A 14,584-nucleotide genomic window follows, 5' to 3' on the forward strand; every position below is an offset into this window, starting at 1 on the left:
CTTTCTGACAGCACCTCCTGTTTGCATAAATGTATTGTGTGCATAGGAATCTGTGTATGCCTAGAACAATATTAAGTGCACAGCAGGACCAAGTTTAGCATGTAAATATGGGACCAAAATGCAATGTTCAAGTGGTGTGTGATGGAGACAGTTTTGGACAGTGGTATCATCTTCCCCTTAAGCCCCTATTTAATAAATAAAATAAAGGATTTGTAAATTTAGCTTGAACATACTTATATTGCTATTATTTTTCTTCCCCCAAGGAGATAATAGTATTTGCTGCTTCTTTAAAACACAGCTACTAAAAAGCATGTGAGAGGGAGGCAGGAAACCAGCAAACGCAGACGTTATTAAGCTATCTGCAGCATTTTTCATTTTCATAATGGCATTCTGCACACAGTGCAAACAGTTCTATTCGTTCAGCCTCTACCTACTGAGGGATCTTCTGCCTGTTGCTTATATCCAGTACCCCATAATCCAACATATTTCTTTTCCATGCAGTACCATTGTGGGTGGGGGAGAGTGGTCAAGCCCGTGTAGCAAATAGAATGCTGGCATAGACGGATTTCAGTCCGATTCCACAAACCTGTCATGTTCTTAGGAGGAAAGGAAGTCAGTGTCAAAATGCATAATCACCTCTGCATGCTGTAGACTATTGATTATATTATGTTTGTGCCACCATTGTACAGACATGTGTTATTACTTAATATGACCAAAAGGGCCCCCAAAGCAGTGAACAAGGTATTGAAAATAAAAATATAGTTAAGTACAATAGAAACATAAATAGCATGTTGTTGTTGTTATGTGCCTTCAAGTCGATTACGACTTATGGCGACCCTATGAATCAGCGACCTCCAAGAGCATCTGTCGTGAACCACCCTGCTCAGATCTTGTAAGTTCAGGTCTGTGGCTTCCTTTATGGAATCAACCCATCTCTTGTTTGGCCTTCCTCTTTTTCTACTCCCTGCTGTATTCCCCAGCATGATTGTCTTGTCTAGTGAATCATGTCTTCTCATGATGTGTCCAAAGTATGATAACCTCAATTTCATCATTTTAGCTTCTAATCACAGTTGTGGTTTAATTTGTTCTGACACCCAATTATTTGTCTGTTTCGCAGTCCATGGTATGCGCAAAGCTCTCCTCCAGCACATTTCAAATGAGTTGATTTTTCTCTTATCTGCCTTTTTTTACTGTTCAACTTTCACATCCATACATAGCGATCGGGAATACCATGGTCTGAATGATCCTGACTTTGGTGTTCAGTGATACATCATTGCATTTGAGGACCTTTTCTAGTTCTCTCACAGCTGCCCTCCCCAATCCTAGCCTTCTTCTGATTTCTTGACTCTTGTCTCCATTTTCGTTAATGACTGTGCCGAGGCATTGATAATCCTTGACAAGTTCAAGGTCCTCATTGTCAAGTTTAAAGTTACATAAACCTTCTGTTGTCATTACTTTAGTCTTTTTGACGTTCAGCTGTAGTCCTGCTTTTGTGCTTTCCTCTTTAACTTTCATCAGCATTCATTTCAAATCATTACTGGTTTCTGCTAAGAGTATGGTATCGTCTGCATATCTTAAATTATTGATGTTTCTCCCTCCAATTTTCACACCTCCATCTTGGTCCAATCCCACTTTCCGTATGATATGTTCTGCGTACAGATTAAACAAATAGGGCAATAAAATGCATCCCTGTCTCACACCCTTTCCGATGGGGAACCAATTGGTTTCTCCATATTCTATCCTTACAGTAGCCTCTTGTGCAGAGTATAGGTTGCACATCAGGACAATCAGATGCTGTGGCACCCCCATTTCTTCTAAAGCATTCCATAGTTTTTCATGATCTACACAGTCAAAGGCATTACTGTAGTCTATAAAGCACAGGGTGATTTTCTTCTGAAATTCCTTGCTCCGTTCCATTATCAAACGTATGTTTGCAATATGATCTCTGGTGCCTCTTCCCTTTCTAAATCCAGCCTGGATATCTGGCATTTCTTGCTCCATATATGGTAGGAGCCTTTGTTGTAGAATCTTGAGCATTACTTTACTTGCATGGGAAGGCAATAGTTCAATAATTACTGCATTCCCTGGGATCCCCTTTCTTTGGAATTGGGATATATATTGAACACTTCCAGTCTGTGGGCCATTGTTTAGTTTTCCATATTTCTTGACAAATTTTTGTCAAAATTTGGACAGATTCAATCTCAGTAGCTTGTAGCAACTCTATTGGTATGCTGTCTATTGCTGGTGATTTGTTTCTGCCAAGAATTTTAAGAGCAGCTTTCACCTCACATTGTAACATTTCTGGTTCTTCATCATATGGTTCCTCCGTGAATGAATATGTCATCCTGTCATCTCTTTTATAGAGTTCTTCATTGTATCGCTTCCATCTTCCTTTTATTTCATCTCAGTCAGTCAGTGTGTTCCCCTGTTGATTATTCAACACCCCTACTCGTCGTTTAAATTTCCCTTTCATTTCTCTAATCTTTTGGAATAGGGCTCTTGTTCTTCCCATTTTGTTGTCCTTTTCTATTTCTATACAGTAACTATTGTAATAGTTTTCTTTGTCCCTACGTACTAGTCGTTGTATAGTTGCATTTAGGGTTCTGACTGGGTTTCTATCTCCTTTTGCTTTCCTTCTCTCTTTAACCATTTTGAGAGTTTCTTCAGTCATCCATTGAGGTCTTTCTCTCTTTTTAACTAGAGGTATTGTCTTTTTGCATTCTTCCCTGATAATGTCCCTGACTTCACTCCATAGTTCTTCTGGTTCTCTGTCAACTAAGTTTAAAGCCTCAAACCTGTTCCTTATTTGATCTTTATATTCTTCTGGGATGTTATTTAAATTGTATTTTGGCATTATGAGTGCTTTGTTCTTCTTCTTTAGCTTTACTCTGATTTTCGATACGATCAGTTCATGATCTGTACCGCAGTCTGCTCCTGGTCTTGTTTTTGCAGAAAGTATGGAACCTCTCCATCTTCTGTTTCCAATTATATAATCAATTTGATTCCTATATTGACCATCTGGTGATGTCCACGTGTACAGTCGTCTTTTTGGTTGCTCAAAAAATGTGTTGGCAAGAAACAAGTCATTAGCTTCACAGAATTCAATAAGTCTTTTTCCTGCTTCATTTCTGTCTCCTAAGCCCCATTTCCCCACAATTCCTAGTTCTTCTCTGTTCCCTACTTTTGTATTCCAGTCCCCCATGATTATCATCATATGTTGTTTTGGTGTATGATCAATTTCCTCCTGTACTTCTGCATAAAATCTCTCCAATTCTTCTTCTGCATTTGATGTTGGAGCGTAGACTTGGATGATGGTTATGTTAATAGGTTTCCCGTTTAATCTCATTGATATCACTCACTCAGACCTTGCTTTGACCATTCCGCCTTGGGTGCCCCTGCTAGGAGTCTAGCCTCTTGGTCTAGACTCCTGACGGCATTGCTCTCAGCTTCTTCAACACTCTCAAATCCCCTCACCACGTTAAGGTGTGCATCCTAAAGGGGGATAAATAGCATCAGATAGTAAAATCATAAAATCTGGATACACACACAGCCCGAATTTTCAAAAAGCAGGACAGCAAAGAATGGCCTTAACCAACCTTGGTCTGAGATGCGGTGGGGTGGCTTGTGTGGCTCTGCATTCAATAAAGTGCCCCAGTCTGCAATGCTAATTCAAACTGGGCTCCCCAAAGAGATCACTGCTGCTTGGCTTCAGCAGTCCTGTGGTGATCTAAGCCATTGTTTCGCTTAATTGAGTTGCCCTAACCTGGGCTAGTTTTTCTCACTCCAGACAAACCATGAGCTGTAACCAAGGTTTGTTCTTGGTTTCCAGCTGATGTTTTGTCTGGAATGCACAAGCTATGAGCCCAGGTTTGGATGACCTGCTAAGTTAAACCACGCCTTTAGCTCAGCAGGACCAGAGGAGGGTCAAAGCTGCCACAATCTCCTTTGAGAGCCTAAGTCATGGTTTACTCAGTTTGCACCTAACAGAGCCTTCACATGTAGAGACTTTATGCACAACTGAAAACTTGCATGGTTACTGGGCACAGGTAAAGTTCTAACATTTTGCTGAATTTCTGTCGATGGGATTGGGACCTGCAGGCACATTTCCTTCCCCACATTCACTGGAGAGGTATAATACAAAGCTAGTCTTAAAGCTTACAAGTGCGTAATTTTCCATCCCACTGGCTTCATTCAAACAAGGAGAGTCTGAAAAAAGCACTGCAGCGTATCCATGGCATGCATGCATTTCCTGAACGTGTGGGGCTTGAAAATCAAAAATGAGTCCCCGCTGTAACTCGATGTGCAAACTTATTTTAGGTTTTGAACACTTACAAGTGCAACCAGTCTGGATGTAAGTCAAGCGTGAGGCTTCAGTATGTTCTTCAGTATTAAGAAGAGGTCTGCTGATCAAGGCAAAGGCCATCTAGCCCCGCTTCCTGTTCTCACAGAGGCCGGCCAGATGCCCCAACGGGAAACCCACAGGCAGGACCCGGCACGCTCCTCCTCACCCTCTTGTGAGTCCCAGCAACTGCTATTCAGAGGCCTAGTGTTTCCAAGAGTGGAAGTGGAGGATGACAGTGGGTCGCCTTATCCTCGCTTAAAGCCATCCAAGATGGTGGCCATCACTACATGAGTGTTTGATTTGGTCTGGGAGATGGTTGAGGGGGCAATTTAAGTAGATTTATCTTTAGTGCATAGTGCGAAGTATGGTGAACTTGTGACTGGGAATCCAAAGCAGCCTCAACATCACCTCTGACCTGCAATATTGACGGTAGGCTACATTTCAGGGCTACTATAAGCTGCTACTCTACACTGTATGCCTGTGAAACATGGACCATTTATAAACGCCACTCCCAACTTCTTGAAAGATTCCACCAATGCTGCTTCCGGAAAATTCTGCAAATTACTCAGCTGGACTAATGCTAGCGTTTTGGAAGAAGCAAAGACTACCAGTGTCGAAACAATGATCCTTCACCATCAACTTTGCTGGACTGGCTATGCTGTTTGAATGCCTGATCAGTCTTCCAAAGCAGCTACTCTACTCCCAACTTAAGGATGGAAAACGGAATATCGGTGGACAGCAAAAGAGGTTTAAAGATGTTCTTAAAGCGAATCTAAAAAAATGTAACATCGACAACTGGTAAGTCTTGGCCCATGTCGTCCCAAATGGAGGTTGGCTATTATCAAAGGTGCTGTGGACTTCGAAGAAGCGTGAATACAGGGCGAACGGGACAAAGAGTTAAGCGCCGATGTCCTCACTGTGGAAGGCTGTGTGGATCCAGAGTTGGCCTCCACAGTCACTGGTGATCGCCAATGAAAAAACGAAATGACTGCACCAGCACAGCCCCCCAGTAGGGATATAGCTGAACTACACTGCAGGGTCATATCCTACTTTTGCAACCTAACATGCAATGTAAGGATAAAAGCAATGAGCAATACTGAAAGGGTGGTGGTGGTAATCTCACCACCAGCAGAGGTTGCAATACTTCTAGACAACACTGCAGGAACAACGTAGCCCAATCAGGGCCTGACCTTCAGCTGCAGGGCTCTTATGAGAAACCTCCTTCCAAGCACAGCCCCTTCCACTCGTCACTGTGGGGTCAATGAACTGGACTTACTTTGAAATTTGCATTAGTGGGGTTACTTTTTATATTTTATTGTCTGTTTTTAGAGTGTTTCGGTGTTTTTGTTTGCCGCCCTGGGCGCCTACTGGGAGGAAGGGCGGGATATAAGTAAATAAATAAATACATAAAAGCTTTTAAGCATTTCATGCTGAACAACTGAGTTAAAAAGAGCAGGAATTCTAGTTTCCGCTGGGGGATTGGGGGCGCTGGTGCCCGGTTGCAGCTGCGTTAAAGACGCCGGCGCCGCTGCCCCGGACCGACGGAGCGCGCCTCCCGGGCCTGCGGGTTTCCGCCCCGCGTTCGCCCCGCCCCGCGGAGACCTTGCGGGGCTGTGGAGGGGGCGGGGTCACACCTCCGGCTCTTTCTCCCGCGAAGCCGTTTTCTGCAAACCACCCCGAGCGCGCCGGTGCCCGCCCAACCGCCGCCGAGGGAGTGCCCGCCCGCGCGCGCGCTCAGCCAGCCAGGCGGCTCCGGCTTGGGCTGCCGCCCCCAGCGGCTCGGCGCGGCATCGCTGGCTCTGGCCGCCTGTCGTGCCCGCTGCTCGCTGCCTGCCTGCCTGCCGGCCTGCCTCCCTTCCCCGGCGGCGGCGGCGGCTGGCGGCGCCCGCGCTGCGTCGCTGCTCTCCTCCGCCATGGCGGCGCTCCACGGCGCGGCCACCAAGACCGGCGCCCCGCCGCAGATCCCCGACACCCGCCGCGAGCTCGCCGACCTGGTCAAGCGCAAGCAGGAGCTGGCGGTGAGCGAGCGAGGGACGGAGGGAGCGAGGGCTGGCGGGCTGACGGGCGGGGAGAAGGCCCGGCGGCCGCGGGTGGGAGGCGAGGCCTAGCCTGGCGTGGCGTGGCGTGGCTGGGGGCTCCTGGCGGGGAGGGCCTGTGGCCTAGGGCGCAGGGCCGCGCCGCCCGCCCCCCTTCCCAGCCGCCGCCGCTGCGTTCTTCCCGCTGCGCAGGAGACGCTGGCCAACCTGGAGCGGCAGATCTACGCCTTCGAGGGCAGCTACCTGGAGGACACGCAGATGTACGGGAACATCATCCGAGGCTGGGACCGCTACCTGACCAACCAGAAGTGAGTGAGGCCGGCGGGGGGGGCACGGCTCGGCTCGGCACCCACACCTGTGTGCGCTTGGCGTGTGTGCATGTTTTTATTATTATTTTATTATTTTATTTGTATCCCGCTCTTCCTCCCAGCAGGAGCCCAGGGTGGCAAACAAAGCGCTAAAAACACTTTAAAACATCATAAAAACAGATCTTAAAATACATTAAAACAAAACAGCGTTAAAAACAGTTTTCAAAAACAACTTTTTAGAAGGGTTAAAAACATTATTAAAAAACATTTTAAGCAATTCTAACACAGATGCAGACTGTTTGGGGACGGAGCACCCTGGGAGGGCAGCTGGGTTTGGGACGGTGCCACCCCGGTGGCCAGAGGTGCCTGCTCTTTTCCCGGGGCACCCTCCTGAACGAACCGCTCCTGGCGCTGGCTGGGCACCCTCTCCTCCTCGTGCAGCCCGTGCTGCCCCTCTGCTGGGGGACTGCTCTGGGGCACCTGCCTGCCTTGGCTGCTTCCACGGAGCCTGTTCTTCAAGACTGGAGGCCATGGCAGGTGCTGCTGCTGCCACTTCGGTAGTGGTGGCGGGCTGCCCTTCCGAGGGGAGACGCTGGCCCCACTTCAGAGGCCTGGGCTTGAAGGGTGCCAGCCAAGGCCCAGCTCTCACGGCGCTCTCTCGTGCCCAGGAACTCCAACAGCAAGAATGACAGACGGAACCGAAAGTTCAAAGAAGCAGAGCGTCTTTTCAGCAAGTCTTCAGTCACCTCGGCTGCTGTGAGTACAGTCTGTGAAATGGGGCTGCTACTGCTGCTTCTCGGTCGCTCCTTCCTTCCTTCCATCCAGGCATGTAGAGGTGTGAGTAGGGCATGTTATGTGTTGCACACCATGCCATGCCTGGATCATGGCCTGTGGGTTAGGAAGTGCCACAGACTAGTCTGCATCTTAAGTTTGCTTGCAGGGGCCTTTTTATAGTATAACCCAGTGTAGTCACTTAGGGTCTGGGGGGATGTCTTAGACATATCGCTTTTTTGGGAGCCAGGTCCCAGAAGAGTCCTTGTGTCTCCAGCGTTCTATGAGCCAATCAGCATGAAAGGGGAATGTGTTAGCTACTGAGAAGAGTCTTCTTCCTTCCTTGTCCTTTCCTGGTGATTGTAACCAATCAGAGTGAAAGGAGTTCTTATTAGTTCCTGCTTCAAAAAGCCAAGTTGTGGAGAGTGATAATTCTGTAACTGCAAAAGAAGAGACAGTGAGTTCTGATGATAGCATCCCATCTACATCATCAAGTAGTTTGGTTGCAGCAGGCGATAATAGAATCCTAGAATAGTAGAGCTGGAAAGGACTTATAAAGCCGTTGAATCCAATTCCCTGCTCAATGCAGGAATCCAAATTCTGAATTTGCCACTATGCTGCTGAGCAGGGCTGGCCCCAGACATGCTGGGGCCTTTGGGCACAAGCATGCCCCAGGCCCTGGCACTCCCCTTCTGTGATTCGTGGCAGGATCGCTGCGGCGGATCGCACGCCCCGCCATTCCCTTCCTTAACCTACCTTTCTCAGCTGTTCTGCGATTGCCCTTAACAAAGATGGCGGCCAAAGTTTCCCTAAGGGGCTGAAGCCTCTGCCACCATCTTGGTTCATGACAGGGATTCATGCGCACAGCACGCATGTGTGCCATCAGCCAAGATGGCAGCAGAGGCTTCAGCCCCTTAGGGAAACCTCTGCCGCCATCTTTGTTAAGGGCAGCGCTGCGTGTGCAACCGCAGAAGAAGGTAGGTTAAGCAAGGGAATGGTGGACGCTCGGAAGCTCTCACCATGCAATCCGCAGTAGGGGACCACAGGGGCCCCTGTAGCCCCACGGGCCAGTGCCCCACCTGGCTGCCCTTTAGAACCGGCCCTGCTGCTGAGTATAATATATTTGTTTTGGTTAGTGTTGTAAGTTGCTTGGAGACCTTCAGGTAACAAGTGACTAATATATAATAATAACTGATTTCTCTGTTTCTCTATGGACATCTTTGAGGCTATGTGAATATGTTTTTTTATTTTTAAAAATTGGAATTTTACCGTCTGTCTAGTTTTGCCCAGCCTTTTCCCACCACACCTGCCATTTGCACCCCCACCCCCTGCTTCCATCCTGTCTTATTTAGTTGTAGTTTGTTCTTCATCCTCGCTCATGTCTTGTGGGCACCGCGTGAAACCAGCCCCAGCACACCTTGGGCAGAGGAGCTGTTTATGGGAGCGGCTGCCAAGCCTACCAGATGGGACCTTCCTCCATGCAGAGCAGCTGTTTGGAGGGGAATGCATTGGCACCACTAGCAAATGCTGTGCTTGTCCTGTGGCATGATCACAGACGTCCAGCCAAATGTGCGCATTTTCACATTTGTGCACCTCTGTCAGTGAGCCTGTGGAGGAGGTCATGGGCTGTACTCACCAGGAGCTCCCTTGATCCTCCTTACTCGAGTCTTACTTGGTTTTCTAGGCGGTCAGCGCATTGGCTGGAGTTCAGGACCAGCTCATTGAAAAACGTAAGTTGGCTTTCCTTCTTGGTGAGTCTTCCACATCTCTTGTGGACTACTTTCCTCACTGCTCATTTTGCGGATGCTCTCAGAAGTTGTCTGGGACTGACCTGCTTGAGGCACAGAGCATGACTCAATGCTAGAAGCTCCTGCATGTGGAAGGCTAATATATCAAGGAGAAGGCTAGCCCTCGCGTCACCCAATCCTATCCATATTTATTACTTATTTACTCTCCTACCACGCTTTTAGTTTTCTGAAGGAAGGGTGAGTTAGAAATAAATTATTTTTTAAAAAGTAAATTAATGAAGAACCCGGATGTCAGTGAAAATGCGCCTTTGCCCCCTTTCACTTGGTGTGCTGCAGAACCTTCCTCCTCTCTGGCTCCCTCTCTGGGGGCTGTCTCTTTCCAGACCTGGAGGTGCTGCTTCCTTGAGTGGAGCTTTTGAGGCTTGCCTGGGTTTCTCTTTTCCCAGGGGAGCCTGGCAGTGGGACCGAGAGTGACACTTCCCCAGATTTCCACAACCAGGAGAACGAGCCAAGCCAGGAGGCAGCAGAGGAGCTGGAGGGCTCTGTTCAAGGGGTGAAGCCCCAGAAAGCATCTGCCTCGGGCAGCCACCACAGCAGCCACAAAAAACGGAAGAACAAAAACCGGCACAGGTGAGGCAGGCCAGTGCCAGGCGGGAGGGGGGCCGTTGGAGGGGAGCTTGCAAGGTCCCTTCCCTCGCATTATTTTCCTCTGATGTGATGCATAGTTCAGTCTTATCCTGCCACGTCTTTCTTCGGAGGTGCCCTTAGAGGTCAGGACTCCAGCGGTATAGGGCAGAGGAGCTGGATCTGGCCGGAGCCAGGAGCGGCTAGTCCTCTGTGGGCAGCGCAGGAGTTAGAGTGTTGGATGAGGACCTTGGAGACTAGGGTTCAAATTCCCAATCAGCCAAGAAGCTCACTGGGTTACCTTGGGCTAGTCACTGTCTTTAGCCTAACCTACCTCACAGGGATGTTGTGAGGATAAAATGAAGAGCAGGGAGAACCATGTATGTCACTGTGAGCTCCTTGGGGGAAAGGTGGAATATAAATGTAATAAGTAAACAAAAATATATGTCCGGTCATTGAAAGGTCAAGGTGCGGCTGCCAAGGAGGCAGGAGGGGAGGGAACTCCCCACCCTTCCCTTATGGGCAAAATTCAGCCCTGTTTGAACATGGCACTGTGAAGGGGCAACAGAAAAAGGGGCCAAACTGTGTATTTTGCTTTTGAGCATTTTGCCTTCTTCCTTTGCGGCCACACCTTGAAGGTTCAAGCCTCAGCCTGACTGTTCCGGCACCTGATGTCGCATATGACTTCAGGGCCGGGAATGGTCGATGCGGCCCACCCAGAAGGGACCTCATGGGCACTCTCCGTCACTTGGGGAGCCTAGCTGGGCCTGCAGACCAAAGGTGCCCCACCAGTGGCATAGAGGGAGGTAGTTTTATTTTACTACGTTGTTATTCCATCCAAAAAGCTCCGAGTGTCATCTATGGTCTGTTTTATCTGCTGACCAACACTTTGAAGAGGATTAGTCTCAGTTCACTCCTTGAGTTGCTGGCCAGAGTCTGGCACTGGATCCACTACTACACCACGCTAATTCTCCTGCGCAAGCCCATGTTGGGGTTGCATGTAAGAAAAGCACCCTTGGACATTGGGAATGGGGTGGGTGCAGATCTGGTACATAGCAAGGGATGTCCTAAAAAAAGTGGGGGTTTGCCAGAGGCCCTAGGCCAAACATAAAAGAGTCCTTCCTTCGTGAAAATACATCAGGGGGCAAATGCAGTTTAAATGTAACCAAACTGTAGCATATTATGATTATTTACATAGCACCATCTGTATATAGGCTGCTCTACCAAGAATGATTGGACAGGTCTCCGTCCCAAAGGGCATGCAGTCTAGAAACCGCAAGAAGAAGTGGTGGGAAATGGAGGCGGGTGAGCAGGCGAAGAAAATGTAGTTATTACAGTTGCCTGTTGTAAGTGGGCATTCAGAATACCCCAAAGGCAACTGGCCTTTGTTGGGTAAAGTTGGGTCGAGTGCAGTGAGGCAGGGAACAAGTTTGGCTTAGATCTGGTAAATGCCATTCAGGACAAAGAGCAAAAGGCTGTCAGCAGGGAAAGGATGTTCTGGAGGGTGCAGGGCCTTCATGCCAACAGTGCCAGGAGGAGAGAAGTGGAAGACTGAGCAGTGGGGGGCCTGCTATGCTGGGGAGTGGAGGCTTGCAGATATCCTGATCTGATAGGCTGTTCAGATCCTGAAAGCAAAGTTGGAAGCAGGAATGGCATTTCTTTGCCATTGCTTAGATCCAGTTGATGCAACTGGTTTCCAACCTGCCTCCTTTCAACTACCCAGTCTGAGGCATGTCTGTGTCCCCTTCCCTTCCTTTACTCCCACCAAAACCAGTGGGTGGGCCATGGTTGCCTTCAGGATTGGGATCAAGCTTTCTTTTCCCCTGCCAAACTCCTGATGCGTGAAGGGTTTGGCCTTGGTGTTCAGTCCAGGATCCTGCAGAGTCCTGGAATGGACTTCCTCGAGGGAAGTCTGAATGGTTGTCTAATGCGAATGGTGTAAGCTTCTCCTGGAAACTTGAGAATGGCCCATTGCCTTTTCAAATGCTCTGCGGTGTTTCAGCCTTTCCCCTCCTTCTGGGTGCTGGGGGGGAGGGGGCAGGGGTCTCAGAGCCATGCTGCATTGACGAGTCTCCAGCTTGTTGCAGCCCGATTCCCCTGAGCTTCCAGTCCAGGCTGGCCTGTGTGTGCATCTGTTCTGGTGTTTTGTATTCCTGGCCTTTGCTTTTCCCCTGTGGCGTCCCTGTAGGGTTTCCTTAAACTCCTGTTGGATTCCTGTTGCTCTGCCCTTGGACGTGGGGCTCAAGAGCTGCCTTTTGTGACGCCTCCAGCTCACCTTCCTTGCTGCTCTTCTCTCCTGGTTAACAGGAATAATGGTTCTTGGAGGCTTGCCTTCTTTAACTCTGATTATATTTATTAATTGATAAACTTGGCTTACAACAAAATTAAACTCTGCTTCTACAAACTGTGAGGGAAAGGAAGAGTACGAGAGGGAAAACTAATTGCTTTCACTTATAATATTCTATAGGGGTTACATATAAAGATATCCCTTGAGGCCTCTCTGTCTGTTACACCCAAACCATTCCCCTTAAAGAGACAACAAACAGTTTCAACACCCCTTGACCCCATAGACATGTTCCACTGTGGGACCCTCCCTGAGGTGGGGAGGGATTTGTCAGGCTAGATATTGTGAGGTTGGAATTGCCTGTCACTGGCTGTCTTTTATTTTAAATAATCTTGCTAGGGTGGCTAATCAACTAATTGATTTAATTCCGTAGTATATTAATTTCTATTGCTTTCTTCCTTTCAACTGCTGCCCCCCAGCCCGTCTGGCATGTTTGATTATGACTTTGAGTAAGTGTGACTTGACTTAGTTTTTGTGCTGTGTTAGTGTTAGACCTTCCTTCCTCCCCCGCACTTTACCTCCTCCCCACCCACCCCCGTGCCTTGTCAAAACTATTCTAACCCAGTTTATCTGTTTAATTGTAGGTATGTATATTAGGTTAGGCTGGCAAGTTTTTTAAAAACCAGACAAAAGCGCAATGGAGGTAACGTTTGTTTAATAACCTTGGCAAAAAAAAATTCAATCAGCTTCCTTCTTCCGCTTCTTTACATAATTTTTAAAAGCAGATAAACTTCTGTTGTGTTTTTAAAAACTGATTTTCTTGCTTTGCTTTCTACGGCCATTGCCCATGTGAATTTGGTAGTTTCACCCTGCTGCAAGAAAATGCAGGGCTCTGATTGTGTCCTCGCTGGCATAGCCAAATCCTCTTTAATTCTGATATCCATGGTCTCCTCCTCAGAGCTGCACTCTTAACATGCTAACATAGCGCATGACATGTTCACACAGTCTTTGGATGCTGCCTAACTCTCTAATTTGTTTTTCCTTCTCATTGTGTGGGTGGAATCTGCATTTTTGTGCAGGATTGGGGTGTGGGTGGGAGATTCTGCTTTGCTTGGCTGAATTGGCAACCAGGGATGAATTAACCACATGCCCTTTGTTGTAGCCATTGCCACGTGCAGTGGCCTAGTTTTTGGATCTGCCCATGGCCCAAATCTCAGCTGAATGTTCTCTTTTCCTTTCCTTTCTTGCAGGATTGATCTCAAATTGAACAAAAAACCCCGAGCAGTAAGTGTCAGCTATTGTCCTCAGAGTCCTAGCGTCCATCCCCCACCCCACGCGTTCAGTCTCCTGCCCTTCCTCTCCACCCTGCTCTCCAGCAACAGAAACAGGCTCTCCTCCAGTGGCAGAATTCTGGGATGGGGGGTTCAAGACACTCGTACAGTCACCCTTCATTTAATGAATGAAGGGCAATGTTGTTGGGTGGTTAAGTTTGAAGATGTACTTTCCAGAGGCTGTAATTAATTTGTCTTTCTGTACAGTGGTGCTGTGCTGTGCTAAATTTCCGTTCCCCTCTCTAATCACACAGAATGCAAAGATGGGGGGCGGAGGCAGCTGGCTGTGGGAGCAGCCACACTGATGCCCTGTCTTCTTTCCTTGCCACAGGACTACTAGGCTCCTCCATGCTGATTCTTCCAAGAGCCTGCCCTCCACATCCCAGTCCACAACAGGAAACTGAATAAGCACAATGCCACCTCCTTCCCAGACCGCACGGCTGTCATTGCTCAGCCCAGATCTGATGGTGACAATCCATGGCGGCAGCAAACACTCCTGGTTGGAAACAGGCGCTTTCCTTGGATTGGCGCAGTTTTGCTGCTGCTGTTTCATCGTGTGTAAAATAATCATTGAGAGATGCCCTTCTTGAGTTTTCTTCCTAGTTCTTCTGCTGCCGCCTCCTTCTGCTTGATTTTTTTTTTGTCTCACAATGTTGCATTTAAAACAAATAATAAACCTTGGTATTTAACATTTCCATCAAAAAAACCAGCCAGACTGTGCAGCCTACTTGTCTATTTTGGGTTCCCCTTCTTTTGGATCCTAGCCAGGGTGATGCTGGATGAGCCGCTGCAAGGGGAGCCGAGAGGGAAGATGGCTTGATTTCATTCTCCGGAAGATTCCGGAAGCAACTTGTGGAAAGGGGGGGCAGAGTCTCTTTTTTAATACTCATGTCTGTTGTTTGTAAATAAAGCAATCAAACCTCCATCTGCCCGCACTCATTTCTGAGGTGAAGGCCCGTCAGCCCTGCAGAAACGGGGTGGTGGTGGATGCTGCTGCCCTGCGAGGCAGGGAGCTGGCCTGAATGTTGCCGGCCTGAAACACGTGCAAGCGACCTTGTTTGGTGTGGAGGTGCCAGGCACTCCTGAGATTGGGTGCCTTCTTGCTAGGGAGCAGAGGTCGGGGCTTCCAAAGAAATGGCA

The 14,584-nt window shown here is 48.3% G+C and overlaps 1 protein-coding gene across 3 annotated transcripts; it reads left to right on the top strand.

The window, feature by feature from the left end:
- The first annotated feature begins 5,792 nt into the window (after positions 1-5,792).
- On the top strand, positions 5,793-14,367 carry MEAF6 (MYST/Esa1 associated factor 6). 3 transcript variants are annotated; one of them, XM_061597033.1, is made up of 8 exons: positions 5,793-6,360; positions 6,571-6,686; positions 7,355-7,442; positions 9,142-9,187; positions 9,652-9,835; positions 12,593-12,622; positions 13,364-13,397; positions 13,776-14,367. In XM_061597033.1, the coding sequence occupies exons 1-8, from the start codon at positions 6,256-6,258 to the stop codon at positions 13,782-13,784; spliced, it is 612 nt and encodes a 203-aa protein (XP_061453017.1). In that variant the 5' UTR covers positions 5,793-6,255; the 3' UTR covers positions 13,785-14,367. The 3 variants fall into 3 exon arrangements, 2 of the variants coding, with proteins under 2 accessions (XP_061453017.1, XP_061453018.1); XR_009759159.1 differs by lacking the exon at positions 12,593-12,622 and adding an exon at positions 12,758-12,816 and having other exon boundaries at positions 5,797-6,360; XM_061597034.1 differs by lacking the exon at positions 12,593-12,622 and having other exon boundaries at positions 5,803-6,360.
- The last annotated feature ends 217 nt before the right edge of the window (positions 14,368-14,584 follow it).

Source organism: Rhineura floridana, chromosome 15 (genome assembly GCF_030035675.1).
Source record: "Rhineura floridana isolate rRhiFlo1 chromosome 15, rRhiFlo1.hap2, whole genome shotgun sequence".
In the NCBI taxonomy this organism is placed as follows: domain Eukaryota; kingdom Metazoa; phylum Chordata; class Lepidosauria; order Squamata; family Rhineuridae; genus Rhineura; species Rhineura floridana.

What these genes read in the sequence shown, in the direction of transcription:
- MEAF6 (XM_061597033.1), top strand. Translation starts at nt 6,256, where the DNA reads ATGGCGGCGCTCCACGGCGCGGCCACCAAGACCGGCGCCCCGCCGCAG. An exon ending in CGCTACCTGACCAACCAGAA is followed by an intron (nt 6,687 to 7,354) that starts GTGAGTGAGGCC and finishes TCTCGTGCCCAG; the next exon opens with GAACTCCAACAGCAAGAATG. An exon ending in GGACCAGCTCATTGAAAAAC is followed by an intron (nt 9,188 to 9,651) that starts GTAAGTTGGCTT and finishes CTCTTTTCCCAG; the next exon opens with GGGAGCCTGGCAGTGGGACC.